This window comes from Heteronotia binoei, chromosome 10, assembly GCF_032191835.1.
Source record: "Heteronotia binoei isolate CCM8104 ecotype False Entrance Well chromosome 10, APGP_CSIRO_Hbin_v1, whole genome shotgun sequence".
NCBI lineage: Eukaryota > Metazoa > Chordata > Lepidosauria > Squamata > Gekkonidae > Heteronotia > Heteronotia binoei.
This window is the reverse complement of record NC_083232.1, coordinates 95,988,620-96,008,266: the sequence shown is the minus strand read 5'-3', so window position 1 is coordinate 96,008,266 and position 19,647 is coordinate 95,988,620. Positions and strand designations below refer to the sequence as shown.

The 19,647-nt window shown below is 46.3% G+C and overlaps 1 protein-coding gene across 1 annotated transcript in view; it reads left to right on the top strand.

The window, feature by feature from the left end:
* Positions 1-19,647, top strand: part of COL15A1 (collagen type XV alpha 1 chain) — a 339,567-nt gene that overhangs the window by 231,987 nt on the left and 87,933 nt on the right. The window contains exons 23-27 of the mRNA XM_060247740.1: positions 20-79; positions 3,864-3,899; positions 5,653-5,715; positions 12,163-12,240; positions 15,433-15,468. Coding sequence (XP_060103723.1) covers positions 20-79; positions 3,864-3,899; positions 5,653-5,715; positions 12,163-12,240; positions 15,433-15,468 — 273 coding nt within the window. The remainder of the gene's footprint in view (positions 1-19; positions 80-3,863; positions 3,900-5,652; positions 5,716-12,162; positions 12,241-15,432; positions 15,469-19,647) is intronic.

Genomic DNA, 19,647 nt, shown 5'->3' with positions numbered 1-19,647 from the left:
CTTTATCATTCCTTTTCAGACACTCAATACTTCAGATGGAAGTTTTAACCTCACTGGACTTCAAGGACTTGGCCCTCCAGTGAGTAGATTCCTTTGCATGAAACACGGGGGATTGTTTCACCTTGCAGTCCCTCAGTCTTGGTAGCCTCAAAGACCTTTTCTCTGATCCGGGAACATAAAATGAGCAGCATATGTTCCCATCCTTGGTTCCTGGATGCATTCTACCTTGCAGTAACTGCAGTCTTGTGATTTCTGTTGCCGTCTTTTCCCTTACGTGCAAAACGTTATTCAAAGAAATGTGTCCCCATGCGTTTAGTTTTCCAGTCCGGTGCCTGATGAAGAAAGTTTCAAATTGAGCACGATAATCACCGATTAAATGTTGATGCCCGGCACAATGCGACTGAAACTTACACAAGCAATGTGCAAAGATCCAGGGTATAAGAAATGCTCAGCTGGGAAGAGTTCCAGTGTGACTGCATGAGTGAAAGGAAACATACTGAATTGATCCTTTTTTCCCCCCGCAACTTGTACAAAATAGCAATTTATAGCTGGCCTGCTTTCTGGAGACGCTGTGTCTCTCTGGAACAGGAGCATTTTGCAAGTAATCGACTGTGAGTGTCAGAAATGGTCCTCGCTGCTGCCTTCCTGGAGTACTTGGCAAAACATTTTTCAAGATTTAATCTTTCGTTGAACTGGAGCGAACCCTGTATTTCTGACAGGACTTGAATCCTCAGACTCTATTTGTCTTGGGCTTATCCTCTTTCTCTTGAGAAGTGTTTGTAACAGCTTTGAGGATTTGTTCCCCTTTTCTGCACTCTTTGTGGATGTTCACCCATTTCTTTTGATAAGCCAGATTCTGCCAGAGTTTGGAGGTTGTGGAAAGTGCTGTCAACTTGCAATTGACCCCGGTGGGGTTTCCAAGGCAAGAGACATTCACCAGTGGGGGGTGGAGAAAGAGGAGGAGGAGAAGAAGAAAAAAAGGAAGGAAGGATATTGGGTTTTATGCCCCAGCCTATACTCTGAATCTCAGAGCAGCTCACCATCTCCTTTACCGTCTCCCGCCCCCCCGCAACACACACCCTTTGAGGTAGGTGGGGCTGAGAGAGCTCTCACAGAAACTGTCCTTTCAAGGACAGCTCTGAGAGAGTTATGACTGACCCACGGTCGTTCCAGAAGGTGCAAGTGGAGGAGTGGGGAGTCAAACCCAGTTCTCCCAGTTAAGAGTCTGCACACTTCACCACCAAACTGGCTCTTTGCATAGCAAACCTAGACTTCCTTGAGATGGAAGGGCTGAGGTGAGATGTCACGATGATAGAAATGTGCGAGAGCTGCCTAGGAGGATTCTTCCCGTGCTTCATCTGTAAGGTTAGATGGGCTGACGCAAATCACGCAGGTTGGTCGTATTCAGTCTTCGCCTGGCTGCTATCAGGAGCAGTGATTGGATGATGAAGACCATACCCCTTTGGTGTTAGTGCTGCTGGATGAGGCTATGGCAAAGCTGTTTCCATGATGCTGTTTCAGCTTCTGAAGGGTGGCTGATTCTGCATCTAGCAGGCAAGTGCAGTTGAGAATGGATGGATGGTCACACACAGGAGTTGTCCAAAGGTCACCTGCTCTGCTGAACCGCGGTAAAAGAAAGAGTGTAGATAAAACCATGAGATTGACCTTGGAACTGACTTTTATTTATTTTTTTTGCAAAGCTTGGATTTTTTTAAACAGCAGGTCAAGGCTTTCTTTTGATCGTCTTAAAGGCCCCCTGCACAGTGGCCCTGCGGGTTTTATGCCTGACCAGTTGGCGGCATTCGTCAGTCAAGAACAAAGGTTATGATGTGGTCAACAGACCTTTCAGCAATATAATCGTTGAAACAAAATACAGCATTTACTAGGAATAAAGCCCGTTGTGAAGAAAAATACAGTGGGCTCTAGAAAGAGGCTCTGGGCAAGTGCCCTCCCACCTTTGCTGTCTTCCCAACAACCCAAGGGAACACTCCCCCCTTCCCGGGGAGCTGATTTCTGCCATCTGGAGAGCAGTTGTAATTCTGAGTGATCTCCAGCCCTCACCTGGAGATTGGCAACAGTGGTTCCCCAGGAGGAAATGTCTGATTTGGAGGATGGAGTCTATAGCATTGTACCTGTCTGGGGTCCCATGCCTTCTTGCTTAACAGAAGCTGCGGCAAAGTGTGAGTTTCTATAGCATTGTACCTGTCTGGGGTCCCACTCCTTCTTGCTTAACAGAAGCTGTGGCAAAGTGTGAGTTTGCCCCCCAATTTTGTTAGTCTTCAAAGTGCTGCTGGACTCTTGCTACAGACGGACAAAAACAGTTACCCATCTTGATTAACAGGGTTCTTGTCAGCATCCAGAATCTACTCTCAGCATCTACAGTGGAAAAGATAGCAGCTTTTTTAGTGATATATATATACTCCCTAGTAAGAAAAAGGACAGCTAACTGTCTTGCTGGATAGCCTGATTCCATAGCCAAGAGCGGAGCACTTACTCGATCTCTCTTCATCAAAACTAGGAAACAACATCACATGGGATACACTCATTCAGAGGTCATTTTGTAGAAAAATAGGTGGTGAAGCTCATTAGCATAACTCATTAGCATATGCTGCCACCCCACCAGCCAAAAGCAACCTGACTCAAAAAAGGTGAGTCCCGGGCCAGCGAGGCCTGCTTGGGCTGACTAGAGATCCAGCCAGCCCAAGCAGGCTTCACTCAGCTGGGGCTCTCCTTGGCCACCCCACCCCAGTCAAAGGGCCAGCAAGCCACCCACCTCCCAAAATCGCATAAGAAGTGGAGAAGGGGTGGCATGGGCTTCTCCAGGGGTGAATAAGGGTTGCTGGGGGCGTGGCAAAGCCCCTGGGGGCTGGCTGGCTGCCCGCTGTCCTAATCCAGGGATTGTTATGCAGCTGCACCTACTATTCAATGGACAAGGTAGGTGGGGAGGAGGAGGGGGAACCCTCAGAAAGGTTCAGGAGCTGTGTTCCTGTGAGCTGCTGAATTCAAGGCCTGCACTCAGTAATCATCGGGTAGCTGGCAGCATTTCTCCTCCCATGTTCTCCACAGCCACGAGCCTTTCTTTTTTTCCTTTCCTTTTTCATTCTGTATTTCCCAAGCAGTGCACATGAGCAGTTAAGAACGCCTGGGTCCATTTCATTTCCAGTTCCTAATCTACGACCCCATCCCAAATGCTCTCTTAGCCCATTGAAAATAAAATTGATGAAAGCCTTGAAAGCTGTTGAGCTGCACATTTTTGGGAAGTACAGAAGGCCAGCAAAGAAGCTTCCTGGCTGTGGAGACCTCCGCTCTAACTGAAGAGAGCCAGTTTGATGTAGTGGTTGTATGCGGACTCTTATCTGGGAGAACCGGGTTTGATTCCCCACTCCTCCACTTGCACCTGCTGGAATGGCCTTGGGTCAGCCAGAGCTCTGGCAGAGGTTGTCCTTGAAAGGGCAGCTGCTGTGAGAGCCCTCTCAGCCTCACCCACCTCACAGGGTGTCTGTTGTGGGGGGGAAAGACATGGGAGATTGTAAGCCGCTCTGAGTCTCTGATTCAGAGAGAAGGGCGGGGTATAAATCTGCAGTCTTCTTCTTCTATTTTGTAAGTTAATATTTTTCTCCTTGTGGGGCAGAAAAATGTATGGGGAGAGAAGGAGGTAGCCATGAAAATGTATTCCAGGACTAACTGGGTGCAATGCATTTACAATTCAAATCCAGGCGATTTTGAACATTTTAAAAAAAAAAAAAGGACTTGAGGGGGATTGGGAGGGCTGTTTACAGTATGTGGGTGAATGGTGGTACAAATGGAGCATCCCTGAGTGAAATATCTTCATTTTCTTTTTTTGCTGTTGTTGCATTTCACAGGGTCCAGACGGTAAGCCCGGCCTGCCAGGATTTCCTGTAAGCCCTGTGTTTTGTTTTTGAAATTGTCAATCTGTCTCTGCTCCCATGAGTGTTTAGCATATGCTGTGCTGCTTAATTTATATTCTGCCTGAGGGGTTCTCAAAGGCCATAAAAATAAGGAGGCTTTGATTAGAATGGGAGAGAACTTTGTTTGGGATGTCACTTACGTCTCAAGGAACAAACAAATGTTAGCCTTCCCCACATCAAATTGTTTTGTTCCTCTCGTTAAGTTCTGTTCCCCTCAATTTAATGATTTCTTAAAGAAAAAAATATACTGTTAGATGGTTTTATTGGTAAGTCGCCTCATGTAGGGACTCAAAAGAGGCAGCATAGAAATGACCTACTCAGGGGTGTCAAACTCATTTGTTATGAGGGCCAGATCTGACATAAATGAGACCTTGAACTGACAGGGATGAGATAGTATGCTTTTTCAAGTGAAAGAGAACAAGGTTTATTTCGGACAAAGAACCACAACTGTTAACATTTAAACAGGAGTTGTGAGTTGTTAGATTTTACCTCAGGAAAACACATTTTCAGGGATGTTTGTAACAGTTCAACACAGTACTCTACTGTGGCTAGCAGAACAATCCTAAGCAGAGTTACATCCTTCTCAGCTGATTAACTGCAGTGTACTGAGGAGAGGGTAACTTTGTTTTAGGATTGCACTGTAAGATACACTGCAGGCCGAGCCAAACCCTGTTGGCTTCCTGTAATATCCTAGTACTCTCAGGTAGGAAAGCTTAACCAATGGTCTGGTATCCCTCTCAGATTCCCACTCCTGTCAGACTAACCCTTCCCTCTTAGCCCTCCAAACCTGACGTCTATCAACCTTCAGAATTGAATCCAACTAAAAACGTAAAAAACTATTGACTGATGGAGAGCCCTGCTCTGATTGGCTGCTTTATCTCAAAAGTGCATTTCTGTGGTCTGCCTCTCACAGTGATGTCTGCCACTGTTCTTGACATCTTGATTTACAGGGCTTCTGTGTAAGAGAAGCAGCCAAAGAAGCAAACTCTCGCTTAGTGCTGATCGTAGTTGTAATGAGGATGTTAAATGAGCAAGGCGTTTGACCAAGAAATATAATATAGCTCTGAATTTGAGCGGCTTGGGACATGGGATACTGCCAGACCCAGCCTGGAGGCTTAAAGCACAGCATGGGCATGCAAGACGAGAGGATTGAACCACTTTTTAAAGCTGTTTCCCACCCTTTGCAGGGTTCTTCCGCATCTTGGCTCCAGTCCAGGAGAAAAACTGATTAAAACGTGAATTTGCGGGACAAAATATGGACACTCCCGTATCCCTCCTTCCATCCACCCTTGCTGAATTTTAAGCCCTACCAACCTCACACCTCTTTCTCAGACCGATTTCGCACTAGGCTTGTTCTGGGTGAAGAGCCCTCTTGCTCCCGGGGCTGCTCCCCGTTTTTGCACAAGTTGTCCCGGAGCTGCGGGTGGGTGCGCCGCTTTTCCACGAGATCCTCTGACAAGCAGTCTCTGCTTGCTGCGGGAAAAGTGGCATGCCAGCTAAGCAGCTCTGCGGCAGCTTATGCGAAAATGGAGAGAAGCCCCGGGGGCAAAAGGGCTCTCTGCCCGAAACAAGCCCTAGTGTGAAATCGGTCGCACACTATATAAGGATGTAGTAGCACCCCAGTTCTGTGTACAGGTCTGTGGCTTTCCTGTCTAATTTAGCGACTTCAGAAGCTGCGTAATATTCCTCCTGCTTATACAAAGGCTTATACATCTTCTTCTAGGGCCCGAAGGGACCAAAAGGTGACTTTGGACTACCTGGGCTACCAGGAGAGAAAGGAAAGCAGGTAAGAAGAAAACAGCAGATAAGAAGTCGCTGACAGTCCTGTTTTGAAATGTGAAGCAGTTATTAGGATCTTGCTGGTTAACATTTTCTCTATTTTGCAACCAGAAGAGGAGGTAATCTGGTGGCCCTTTTCTCAGCAATGGGCTACCCAGACTGGGGGGAGCGCAAAAGAGCCTGAGAGCAGGCGGAGAGCTGGGGCTGGCTCTCTGGGCCACCTGATCTCCCCAGGAGTGTCCTGGGCTGTTTACACAAGGGGCCTAGCTTGGACTGTCTGCTACGGTAGCTGACTCCAGGTTAGGTGATTCCTGGAGATCGGGGTGTAGAGCCTGGGAAGGGAGGGGTTTCAAGGAGGGGAGGGACCTCAGTGGGGCACAATGCCATAGAGTCCCAGCCTCGCAAGTTTTCTCCAGGGAAACTAATCTCTGTAGTCTGGAGATCAGCCGTAATGCTGGGAGATCTCCAGGCCTCGTCGGAATGTTGACAACCCTACGGCCTACAGTTCTGCCTCCAACCAGCAGTCATGTGCCACCCCAACCAGGGTTGCCAATTCACAGGTGGGGACAGTGGATCCTCCAGTGTGGAGGCCCTCCCCCCACTTCAAGGTCATGAGAATGCGGGGGGGGAGGGAAAGGTCTGCTGGGCACTCCGTTATTTCCTATGGGGACCAGCTCAGGGGGGGGGGGCTGTTGTTTGAGACAGAGGCACCATTTTCTGAAAATGTTTCTTATTTTAATTGGTGGGAGAAATCCCTATTCTTGCCCACTCATGTGATTTCTTCAGCTCTTCTTGAGTTGTTCATATTTATAGATCCAGGTGGGCAGCCGTGTTCGTCTGAAGCGGTAGAACAAAGTAGGAGTCAAGTGTACCTTTTAAGACCAACAAAGTTTTATTGAGAACGTAAGCTTCTGTGTGCTCCAAGCACATTTCATCAGACCTGGTGCCCTTGACTCCTACTTTGTTCATATTTATGATACATAGAATAAGGTGAAGCAACATTTTTGTTTTTAGATATGTGTTTCTTTTTTTTCTTTTTATAGTTGATTGTACTTATAATACTTATAATATTGCTATATATATTACGCTGGAATCTGCAGAACACAACTATATTTTAAAAATAAAAAGGTAATACCCTTTATTCTAGGAGTATAGGGTTCCAGTAAAGTTTTGCCTTAAGAGAATTCAGTTCCGTATTTGCAATTTTTAAATGTATAGTTCTTTTCCATAAATGTAGTTGATCTGCATGCTTTCTTTTGACTGCATATTACTTTAGGAGGTAAGCTAAAAAGTTCATTTCCCAGTTTGCACAATTAAAGGTTACTGGACCCATAATGCTGAAGGTTAACAGCAGTATAACACTACAGTGAGTTGCCATGTGTTTCCCACCTGAGAGTTGTGTTCTGCACATTATAGTATAACATATATAGCAACACCCAACGATCAGCCACAACAAACACCCAACAATCACCACCACCCCAAAGAGGCATGAAGCAGGAAATAAATGTGATGTACCTACATCACTTGGGTTGCTTACTTTTGAAGTAGGGTTGCCTACTTCTGGAGGTCGTGGGGGACGGTTTTTGTGTGCACTTCACATCTGCGGCGCGATGACGTCATTCAGAATTGATGTCATTGTGCCGGCGACATCACACACCGGCTGATCTAGGACTGTCTGGGGAAACTATGGTTTTCCTGGATGCTCTAGCAAATTGGGAGGGAAAAACTCTATGGTACCATAGAGTTTTCCTCCCAAATTGCTAGAGCATCCAGGAAAACCATAGAGTTTTCCCGGATGCTCTAGAGCAGCTGGTGTGTGATGTCGCCAGTGTGATGTCTTCTGAGTGATGTCATCATGCCGGCGACATTGGGGGAGGATCTCCTCGCCAGCCCAATGTGGAGCGGCAGGTTGGGAACCTCCAGGGTGGGCGAACCCTCGCCCAGCCCGGAAACTTGGCAACCCTACTTAGAAACGACATAGGCACGGTGGTGATGTTGGGGAGCGACACTTTGGCTTTTAGCTTCAAACCATAGAGTTTTGCCCAAAAACCAGAGAATCGCCCCCGAGTGCCTACATCACCTCTGTGCAAAGTAGGCATGTTGTATTTATTTCCTGTTTCTCTCTCCTCACTCTGGGAAAGGTAAGCCCCATCCCCTGCCAGCTAATCCAAGGGACCTGGCAAGCCTAGTTGGGATCCAGGCGAGTGAAGTTCTGCTGCCATTGCCTCCTCCAAGTGCAACCTCCTCTGCCTCCCTGGGTGTAGCAGGAACTCCTTTGCGTATTTGGCCACACACCCCTGATGCAGCCAATCCTCCAAGAGCTTACAGGGCTCTTATAGTACAGGGCCTACTGTAAGCTCCAGGAGAATTGGCTACAACAGAGGGGCATGGCGTAATATGCAAAGGAGCTCTTGCTACAAAAAAAAAAAAAGCCCTGTCTACAGCAGTGGCAGGACAAGGACTAGCTAGATGGACGCAACACTTAACAAGTAACCCGTGCATATATAAAATGCACACGTGTGTCTAGTTAAAACTTCTGGCTAAATCAGGAGCAGTGCGCAACTTGCTGCTGGAAACGTGCCTGTTATCTTGGCCGAGGCGGGAGCAGAGCCTCCAGGCTTCTTTGATCAGAGGTTTTATGTCTCCCACTCCAAGAGAAGGGTCTCATCAATTCCTGTTTTGTCAGCCTTTGTAATGTTGCAGCCGTTCTTATCGCAGACAGCCGCAGGCTCTTCACAGGTCCCTTCACCTCCCTTGAAAGACATTTGTTTATGGAAGCCACACAAGAAGCCCAAAGGGGGAGGAGAGGGGCCGAGCAGGGGTCCTGTGAGTGTGGAGACTCCCCGGAACAAACTGTGTGCCGATGAAAAGCAGCCTTGCTCTGCTCTGACACTCTCCTTTTTTGTCCCCATCCAAATTAGGCCTTTGGACGTCCAAAAATTAAGTTTAAAAAAATATCTCTGCAGGCTGCAAATCTTGACTCCCTGGCACATGTCCACTATGGCTCAGCAGGAGATATCAAGGTGCAAGGGAAGGGGCTGTGACCCAGGGGCAGGACATCTCCTTGGCATGCAGAAAGTCCCAGGTTCAATCCCTGACATCTTCATCTAAAAGGACCAGGCAGTAGGATATGCTCAACTAAATCCACAGATACATAGTCTTTGATCCAAGGGAATCTTTTTATATTTTCCATCAAGGACTGCAGAAGGAAGAGCCTGACATCTTGCCAATGCGTAGGCTCGTCTGTGTTTGGGTACCACCAGTAATGAGAGATATGCAGCCGGTGTAGTTAAGTCCTTGCGGTTCTCTGGAATTAAAGAATGAGGCACTTTGGTGTTATCTTCCTGCCTCTCAATATCGCGCTTCCTTTGTTGAATCAAGGCGCGAGAGCTGTCGAGTCGGAGGACATTGTCTTCTGTCGCTCCAATAGATTGGAGATTCTGAAGGACCCCTTTTGCCCGGGACGAATAAAATCCATCTTTTTAAAATAAAACCATAAGACCCTGTGGATTTCGCCTTAGTCTCAACCAGTGGAGAATGGAAGTAAGTTTCACCTTAGCTTCAACTTTTGGCTGTCGTAGTCTTAAGATGGATTTCCAAGCTAGAGTGCTGTCAGCCATCGATGGACACCTGGGGACTGGAAGGGACAAAATCGAATGAGAGACCTTATCTCGCTCTGCTAATGAAAGCAAGAACAGCCACAGGGGAGATCATCCCGCCTATCTTCTCTCTGTAAGAGGACAGACCGTCACCAGTTTTGCACTAGGTTTGTTCCGGGTGGAGAGCCCTTTTGCTCCCAGCACTTCTCTCCATTTCCGCACAAGCTGCCCCAGAGCTGCGAGTTGGTGTGCTGCTTTTCCGCAGGAAGTAGAAACTGCTTGTAAGAGGATCTCGCTTGCTGCGGAAAATTGGCCCGCCAACTTGCAGCTCCGGGGTAGCTTGTGGGAAAACCGAGAAAAGCGCCGGGAGCAACAGGGCTCTCCACCTGGAACAAGCCTAGTGCGAAATCGGTCCAGCTTTGCAGCTGGAAAGACAGACTGGCAGATCAGCAAATCAAAAGCTGGCTTGACCGTCAGCCTTGCCCTTCTTCCTTTTTTTGTTTTAATAGCACATAAATCCCAAATTATTGGTGAATCTTGGTTGTTGTTTTTTTAGAGGGAACTTCAGTTCAGACCTTTATTGGCATAAAAGCAATAATGATTCACAATCAAAAGTAGGTACAAAGGCCTGAGGTATAGTAAGAACAATACATAAAGCAATCAATTAAAATGGCAGCCAATAATACTAACCGCGAGTAGACACCCAGCAATTAAAATACAGTAGTATGCCTAGATTTAATTTTATAGGCTTCCACTAAGAAATTCGCAACACATGTAGTAATGTGGGGATTAACATCTTCTAAAAAGTAGGTTAGAGCTTTCCTTTTAGTAAATAGCATTTCCTTTTAGTAAATGTGTTGGAGATATTCAGCTAAAAATTGTCTACATTTGTAACATAAAAGTGGATAGCTTCTGTGGAGTGCTTGCTTGTGGTACTGTTGACATGGGTGGAGAGGAGAGAACCGGGGCTTCTTTTGGTAGCAGGAACGCCTTTGCATATTAGGCCACACACCCCTGATGTAGCCAATCCTCCAAGATCTTCCAGGGATGGTGGCTCAGTGGTAGAGCATCTGCTTGGGAAGCAGAAGGTCCCAGGTTCAAACCCTGGCATCTCCAAAAAAGGGTCCAGGCAAATAGGGTGTGAAAAACCTCAGCTGGAGACCCTGGAGAGCCGCTGCCAGTCTGAGAAGACAATACTGACTTTGATGGGCCAAAGGTCTGATTCAGTATAAGGCAGCTTCATATGTTCATATGTTCATTCCAGGGCTCTTTGTACAGGGCCTACTGTAAGTTCCAGGAGGACTGGCTACATCAGGGGTGTGTGGCCTCATATGTAGTTCCTGCTACAAAAAAAACCCCTGGAGAGATCCAAACACTGTGCCTTTGTGATTCTGCTGCAGACTAATAAAATATCCTCTTCTCCCCACAAGCTTGACCCTGGGGAGTGAGAGCCGAAAGAGATCTGGTGCAGGGCATTGCATGTCCGGAAGACAGCAGGTGCGCAAGACTCAGATTCAAATTGGGGCCATGGAGTGCAGTGGGATGATGGGAGAATGTTTCCCTTTCCCTAAGTGCCGTTTTCTTAGCCTGAAACAGCCATGCAGATCTGCCGTTTGCCTCCCAGGGGACATCACGCAGCCCCAATGAAGTGAGCGGCAGCTCTATCGGGGTCTTCCAAGCTTAGAAAAATGGCACAGGGGGGAGAACGAAACCCTCCCTCCTCCGCCACCACACACACCACAGTCCCCAAGACTGAATTGGGGCCCTGAAGACCTGCTATTTAGACAAAGGGATGCTTGGGAGCTCTCCATGCTGATTCCCAGGGTCAGGGCTGGCCCCAAACCGTCTGGCACCAAAGGTAAGGCCAGGTGTGGCCAAACTTACTTAATGTCAGAGCCACACAGAATCAACGTCAGATGTCTGAGAGCCGCAAGACATGAACATCAGACGTTTGAGAGCAGGGAGGAAGGAAGATGGGGAGGGAGGGAGAGGTGGAAAGAAAACAACTTTAAATGCATTCTCCAAGTCACTGGTTGGCTTGGCTTGGAGAAGTGATTTAAAGAGAGAAATGCCTTTTTGCGAGTTAGCTGATGGGGCAGCGGGGGCTTCAAGAGCCACACAATATATGTGAAAGAGCCACATGTGGCTCCTGAGCCACAGTTTGGCCACCCCTGGGCAAGGCTAACTTCTGGCTCCCCCCCCCCACACACACTGATAATGTCACATGGGGGCAATTTGGCACCCCAGAAGGCCAGCACCCTAGGCAGTCACCTAGTTTGCCTAGTAGCAGGGCCGGCCCTGTGCAGGGTCATGCCTGGTTTCGTGTATTTGGACCAAAGGCAGGGAGGACGGTTCCAGATTAGCCCTGACACCCAACAGGTTTTTGGTCTTCCTCTAATGTAATAAGGTAAAATAATGGAAACTGCTTTCAGTCTGAATGTACTTGAAATTTCAAATGCTTCTAAATTATTAGAAGCTGCGGAATTAGATATATTGTCCACAGGATTGCATGATGGTAACTTACAAAAATGTAAAGAGGCATGGGATCCTATGTATAAATGGGTGAAAAGTAAAGGACTCATTTTGGATTAATAGAAACCTGAATTGACAAACCCCTAACACTCCTTGTGTGATTGGGAGAGTGTTTATGAGGTGTGTGGGGTGGTTTCATTGTTGTATTTCTTGTCATTAGTGTATTTGTTGTTATTTATGTTTATATGTTGTTATGTTGTTGTATTGAATAAAAGGAATTGAACTGGAAAATTTTTTTTCAAATGCTTCTTATGCAAGGGATGGATAGTACATGAGGTTTCTTTTATGCAGACATCCAGCGGATTATTCTGTGGCTTTTGTAGGGTGAAAAGGGCGAGCCGGGAGCCATCTTTGCCTCGACGGACTCACTCACGGAACTGATCCGGAGGCCAGGAGAGAAGGTAGCGTTCTTGGATTCTTTGTCATCCCCCCCCCTAGCTCTGTCACCTAAGCAATGCTGTGTCCTCAAAGAGATGAAGGGTTAGCTATTGCTTTTCTACCGGGTAGTGGATCAGAGTTGTCCGCTGAGATGGTGACAAACAGTATGGACTGTCTGCCAAAGTCTCGAGGCAGCAGGAGGAAGGTTGCGGGCCTAACTTGCCTGGGAAATTATAGATGTTTGTATACAAATGCTAGAAGTGTTCAAAGTAAAATTGGGGAGTTGGAATGTTTAGTGTTGGGGGAAAACATAGACATTGTGGGAATTTCAGAAACTTGGTAGAATGAGGAGAATCAGTGGGACACGGTGATTCCTGGATATATGTTATATCAGAAGGGTAGGAAGGGAAGGGTTGGAGGTGGGGTGGCTCTGTATGTCAGAGAGGGTATACAGTCCAGTAAGGCTGAGGTCAGAGAATTAGATTCCCTTCTAGAAATGCTTTGGGTTGAAATAAGGGGCCCAAAAGAAAATTTAACTATGGGAGTTGGTTATCGCCCACCAAATCAAAAGAGAGAGGATGATTATAATATGATGGAAGGATTAAAGATAGCGGCTAAACGTAAAAACTGTCATAATAGGTGATTTAACTGCCCGCAGATTGATTGGGTCAATATGTGTTCTGGTTGAGAGAAAGTGATTAAGTTTCTAGACGCTCTCAATGACTGTGCTATGGAGCAGATCGTCACAGAACCTACCAGGGGTGGGGCGATCCTGGATTTGGTCCAAAGTAATGCCAAGACCTGGTGAGAGATGTAAAAGTGATTGCACCGCTTGGGAGCAGTGACCATAACGTTATTGATTTCACCATTTGTATAAATACGGAGTTGCCTCAAAAGACCAGCACAACCACTTTTTACTTTTAAAAGGGGTAAATTCTCTGAAATGAGGAGGCATGTGAAGAGGAAACTGAAAGGAAAGGTAAATGCAGTCAAAACCCTTGGGGAAGCTTGGGGGCTATTTAAAAGTACAATCCTAGAAGCTCAGATAAAATATATACCACAAGTTAGGAAAGGCACAAACAGGTATAAGAAAAGGACTGCATGGTTAACAAACAAAGGAAGCTGTAAAAGGTAAGAAGGATTCCTTTAGGCAATGGAAAGCTAGTCCAAGAGAGATTAATAGAAGGGAACACAGGCTGTGGCAAATCAAATGCAAGACTGTGATCAGGCAGGCAAAAAGGGACCATGACCATGAGGAGCATATTGCAAAAAACATAAAGACCAACAATAAAAGTTTCTTCAAATATATTAGAAGCAGGAAACCAGCCAGGGAGGTAGTAAGGCCCTTGAATGACAAGGGGTAAAAGGATTACTGAAGGAGGATAGGGAAATGACTGAGAAGCTGAATGCATTTTTTGCCTCCACTGTGGAAGATGAAAAGTGTTTGCCCATTCCAGAACCGCTAATTTTGGAAGGGGTTTTGAAAGATCTGAGTCAGATTGAGGTGACAAGAGAGGAGGTCCTACAACTAATAGACAAATTAAAAACGAATAAGTCACCAACTCTGGATGGCATACATCCAAGAGGTCTGAAAGAACTCAAAGTTGAACTTGTGGATCTCCTGACAAAAATATGTAATCTTTCATTGAAATCTGCCTCCGTTCCTGAGGACTGGAAGGTAGCAAATGTCACCCCATCTTTAAAAAGGGTTCCAGAGGCGATCCGGGAAATTACAGGCCAGTCAGTCTGACTTCAATACCAGGAAAGTTGGTAGAAACCATTATCAAAGACAGAATGAGTAGGCACATTGATGAACACAAGTTATTGAAAATTCAGCATGGGTTCTGTAAGGGAAGATCTTGCCTCAGTAACCTGTTACAGTTCTTTGAGGGAGTGAACAAACATGTGGACAATAGGACCCAATAGATGTTGTTTACCTTGACTTCCAGAAAACTTTTGATAAAGTTCCTCATAAAAGGCTCCTTAGTAAGCTCAAGAGCCATGGAGTAAAAGGACAAGTCCTCTTGCGGATCAAAAACTTGCTAATTAATAGGAAACAGAGAATGAGTATAAATGGGCAAACTTCGCAGTGGAAGACAGTAAGCAGTGAGGTGCCGCAGGGCTCAGTACTGGGTCCCATGCTCGTTAACTTGTTCATTAATGATTTGGAGTTGAGAGTAAGCAGTGAAGTGGCTAAGGCTGCAGATGACACTAAATTGTTCAGGGTGGTGAGAACCAGAGAGGATTGTGAGGCACTCTGTTGAGGCTGGGTGGGTGGGTGTCAATGTGGCAGATGTGGTTCAATGTGGCCAAGTGCAAAGTAATGCACATTGAGGCCAAAAATTCCAGCTATAAATACAAGTTGATGGGGTGTGAACTGGCAGAGACTGACCAAGAGAGAGATCTTGGGGTCATGGTAGATAACTCACTGAAAATGTCAAGACAGTGTGCGACTGCAATAAAAAAGGCCAACGCCATGCTAGGAAGGGAATTGAAAATAAATCAGCCAGTATCATAATGCCCCTGTATAAATCGATGGTGTGGTCTCACTTGGAATACTGTGTGCAGTTCTGGTCGCCGCACCTCAAAAAGGATATTATAGCATTGGAAAAAGTCCTGAAAAGGGCAACTAGAATGATTAAAGGTTTGGAACACTTTCCATATAAAGAAAGGTTAAAACGCTTGGGGCTCTTTAGCTTGGAGAAACGTCAACTGCGGGGTGACATGATAGAGGTTTACAAGATTATGCATGGGATGGAGAAAGAAGTACTTTTCTTCCTTTCTCACAATACAAGAACTCGTGGGCATTCAATGAAATTGCTGAGCAGTAAGGTTAGAATGGATAAAAGGAAGTACTTCATCCAAAGGGTGACTAACATGTGGAATTCACTGCCACAGGAGGCGGTGGCAGCAGCTACAAGCATAGCCAGCTTCAAGAGGGGTTTGGATAAAAATATGGAGCAGAGGTCCATCAGTGGCTATTAGCCACAGCATATTATTTGAACTGTCTGGGGCAATGATGCTCTGTATTCTTGGTGCTTGAGGGGAGCGAAGTGGAAGGGCTTCTAGCCCCATTTGTGAACCTCCTTTTTTTTTTTTTTTGACCACTGTGTGACACAGAGTGTTGGACTGGATGGGCCATTGGCCTGGTCCAACATGGCTTCTTTTATGTTCTTATGTTCTCCATAATCATTAACGGAACTCTTTTCTCACAGGGTGCGCCTGGAGACACGGGACCACCCGGGCCAGTGGTGAGCTTTTCAAACTTGTTTTTTTCTTTATGTGTTCATGCTCAGAACACTGTGTAAACACAAGCACCAGATTTCAACAGCTGCAATAAGTTGGGAGATGTGTAAAGCGAGGGGCAGAATGATTGTGGCCGGAAGCAAAGCTAAAAACTGGGCCTCCGTTAAGAGTGTTTTCACATGTCTGCCTTAGCTCCCTTCTTCCCTAGTCTGTAGGGCTGCCAACCTCTATGTGCTAGGTAAGAAGCACACTGAGAGAGGTCACTCTGTGAGACTAACAGGGCCGATGCATGGGAGTAGGCAAAGTAGGCAGTCGCCTAGGGCGCCACCTGGCTTAGAGGGCACCACTGGCCGCCCCTTCCCTGACTCATGACTCTGACTCCTTGTCCTTTCCCATCACCAAGCTGCCCTCAACAAAGCCAAGCCACCCCCCTCTCCCCGATGTGTGACTTGGCCTCCCGCCTCATCCTATCCTGCCACCTTCCTTCCTAACTTGGCCAGCAAGCACTTATTTTCACAATTTTTTTTTGAAAAATTAAACATCAATAAATTAAAAATGTGAAAAGCTTCCAGTTTGGCGCTCTTCAGTTTCCCTATATTTTTAAATAATGGCGGGGGGAGGGCGTTAGTGGGTGATTCGCCTAGGGCGCCAGAAAGCCTTGCAGCGGCCCTGGAGACTAACAACATAAGCCCAAAGGGTTCCCATGACCCACAGCTCCTGAACCTTTCTGAGGGTTCTGTTGGGGTTTCTGATGCAATTTCACTTCCTGTTGTCATGCATTAATCAAATGAATGTATATGCATGCTGATGTTTAGCCAGTGAGAGGTAGAGCCAATGAGAATGTGTGCACGTATTTCCCGCTCAGGCTGGGTGTCAATATGTATAGTGACCATTGAAGGAAAGCCCTGATAGGCTTATCCATATATTTGGGAGGTGGTCTGGGGGAAACCATTTGGTCAGTTTTTATTGCCCTTTGTGTAAAGCCCTCAGATCTCCATGCAGTTAGAGTTTGGACTCCATAGAGTCGAGATGTAGCTTAGAAGCTAGAAAAGAATATTGAGTCCTTATTTGTTTTCTAGAAATCCCAGTAACCCTTTCCTCATAGTAAAAGTAAACTACTTTATTCTTAAGCTAAAACGTCTGCCTGGCTTGTTTATTTGTGGTTATCTCCTCGCAACTCTGCTAAAGTATCTCTAAACCCTAACAGGTTCCCCCTCCCCCTCCCCGCCTTATCCATTGAATAGTAGGTGCAGCTGCGTAACAATAGGCTCCAACGCCTATTTTTCTATAAGACCCCTGATGGCAACAACCACAACGACACATTTTATTACAAGAAAGACAGGCAAAAACTACAATCCTCAAAATATAGCCATTGAAACTCAGTTCAGTAATAAAATACTCAGTTCATAGTAATCACGTAGATTCCAGTAGAGTCAATGTACACATTCATATTCCAATGTCATAAAATCCCACGGAAAAATATGCATGTAACAGGACAGCCACTTCCTGTTTCATAGATTTCCACTTCCTAGGGTTGCCAAGTCCAATTCACGAAATATCTGTGGACTTTGGGGGTGGAGCCAGGAGACTTTGGGGGTGGAGCCAGGAGACATTGGGGTGGAGCCAGGAGCAAGGGTATGACAAGCGTAATTGAACTCCAAAGGGAGTTCTGGCCATCACATTTCAAGGGACCGCACACTTTTTAAATGCCTTCCTTCCATAGGATATAATGAAGGATAGGGGCACCTTCTTTGGGGGCTCATAGAATTGGACCCCAGGGTCCAATCTTTTTGAAACGCAGGGACCATTTTGGGGAGAGCCACTGGATGCGATACTGAAAAAAACAGCCCTCAGAGCCCCAGATGCCCATGGATCAATTCTCCATTATTTTTTATAGCAATAAGTCTCCATAGGGAATCATGAGTACCCAGCAGATATTTCCCTCTCCTCTCCTCGCTTTCTGATGACCTTGGAGCGGGGGGAGGCCTCCAAACCGGGGGATCCCCTGCCCCCACCTGGGGATTGGCAACCCTATCACTTCCTGTTTCATACATTTCCACTTCCTGTTTCATACATTTCCTCACGCACAGATTGTAATTTTATTTCATAACATCAATGAAGACATAATTTCAGTGCATAAGTTTTTGAAGGACACAATGTCTCCTGGCTTCCTTTCTTACAGGCAAATGCATACATTGACTCTCCTGGAATCTATAAGATTACTATGAACTGAGTATTTTATTACTGGACTGAGTTTCGATGGCTATGAAGAGCCCTGTGGCGCAGAGTATTAAAGCTGCAGTGCTGCAGTCCTAAGCTCTGCTCATGACCTGAGTTTGATCCCCGGCGGAAGCTGGGCTTTCAGGTAGCCGGCTCGAGGTTGACTCAGCCTTCCATCACATAAAAAGTCTGCTGTGAATACATTGTGAAATCAACATCATCCCAGAGTCGGAAACGACTGGTGCTTGCACAGGGGACCTTTTCCTTTCAATGGCTATATATTGAGGATTGTAGTTTTTGCCTGTCTTTCTTGTAATAAATGCATGATTGTTGTTGTTGTAATTTGGGTTATAGGCAGGGCTTCTTTTGTAGAAAAAGCCCACCAGGAACTCATGTGCATATTAGGCCACATTGTTAGCCAAAATGCCCTCAAAACGAGGTTGGGGAATTAGTTAGGTGGGCACCTGGCTCACTAGGAATCTTTTTTACCAATATATACCAGGCTCAACCATCCAGAGGGTAATGCTCAATAAAAAAGGACTCTAATTTAATAAAAACCAATTGTAATTTATTTAGAATAATAGTTCTTCCACACAAGATAAAAATACAATACAATCACACATTCACACAGGCCTAAGAAACACAGATAGATTGATAGGGGAACATATAAGGGTAAACAGACAGGGTAATATTTACCATCGTAGTCTTCGAGGAAGGTTCCAATGGCGACATAAGAGGACAGGGGAAATGGACCCAAAACTGTGGCCAGAATTGGGGATGGATCTAGACAGCGGACCTGGGATACTGTTAGATGCACACATGAGTGGAGTTGGGTCAGAGGTTAAATAGGCTCCCTTAGGCCCCTTAGGGGATGGGAGGTGACGGGGAGGAGAGATGGGAGGCTCTGTGATGACCATGAAGGCTGGACATTAGCAGAGCCAATGGTGAGTCCTTTGGTGACATCCAATTGGGTGTCAGCTTTAACCAATGAACTTCACCTTAGTCCTGTGAACCTGGAAATTTCCAAGTTGCAATATGGCCTAAGGCGGCTCCAAGGTGTTAGACTGGGGTAAGAATGGGAATGGCTGGATACTTAAGGTTAAGTGGGATTATCTGGGAAGGTGACAATAGGGAATCAAATATTGACCTAGGTATCACCCGGGTAAGACAAAAGACTTGGTTGATGGAGGAGATGTTCTTCCTCTTTTCTCATCATCTTCTGGGCAGGAGTTATTGTTTAGGGTATTGCCCGGCAATCAGGAACATTAGTTGAGCTGTTAATCCATTCATGGGGCAGATGGGTTGCTTGTGAGCCAAGGGTGACACAGGGTGTGTATGTGAGCCTTCCACTATGAAGGAATGAAGTCCAGTCTGGCAGGAAGATGGCTACGAGTGGTGTTAGCCCTTGGTTCATGGAAAACAGGCTAGAAACTGCTTGCCTGTACAGTTCATGGTGGTGTGGCTTCTGCTACTGCAGTGGCCAAGATTGGGCACACAAGGAGTAGCTGGCAGCTCATTTGTAGAATGCTGCTGCAAAGCTGAGGCTTATAGTATCCACCTAAGCCTTAGAAACTGTAAGCAAAGTCCACTTCTTAGAGCAGATGTGTGAGAGTCAAAACTCCAGGCACCTTGGCAACCATACCGGTGATCACGATGTCCATATGTATGAGAAGTAGGGGGCTTTTTCCTCACAACATCCCCTGACGTCACCATTGATTCATGCAAGGGGGGGGGGTTGTAGCAGGGTCTCATTTGCATATTAAGCCACAGCCCCTGACACCAAGCCAGCCGGAACTGCATTCCTGGGTGTTCCTGCTCAAAAAAAAGCACCCTGGTCATTGGAACCTTTTGAGTTTATGTTGTTAACCTCTGTGTGCTGGCGAGAGACCTCCTGGAATGAGAGCTGGGCTCCAGATGGCAGAGATCATTCCCCCAGGAGCAAACGGCTGCCTTGGAAGGTGGAC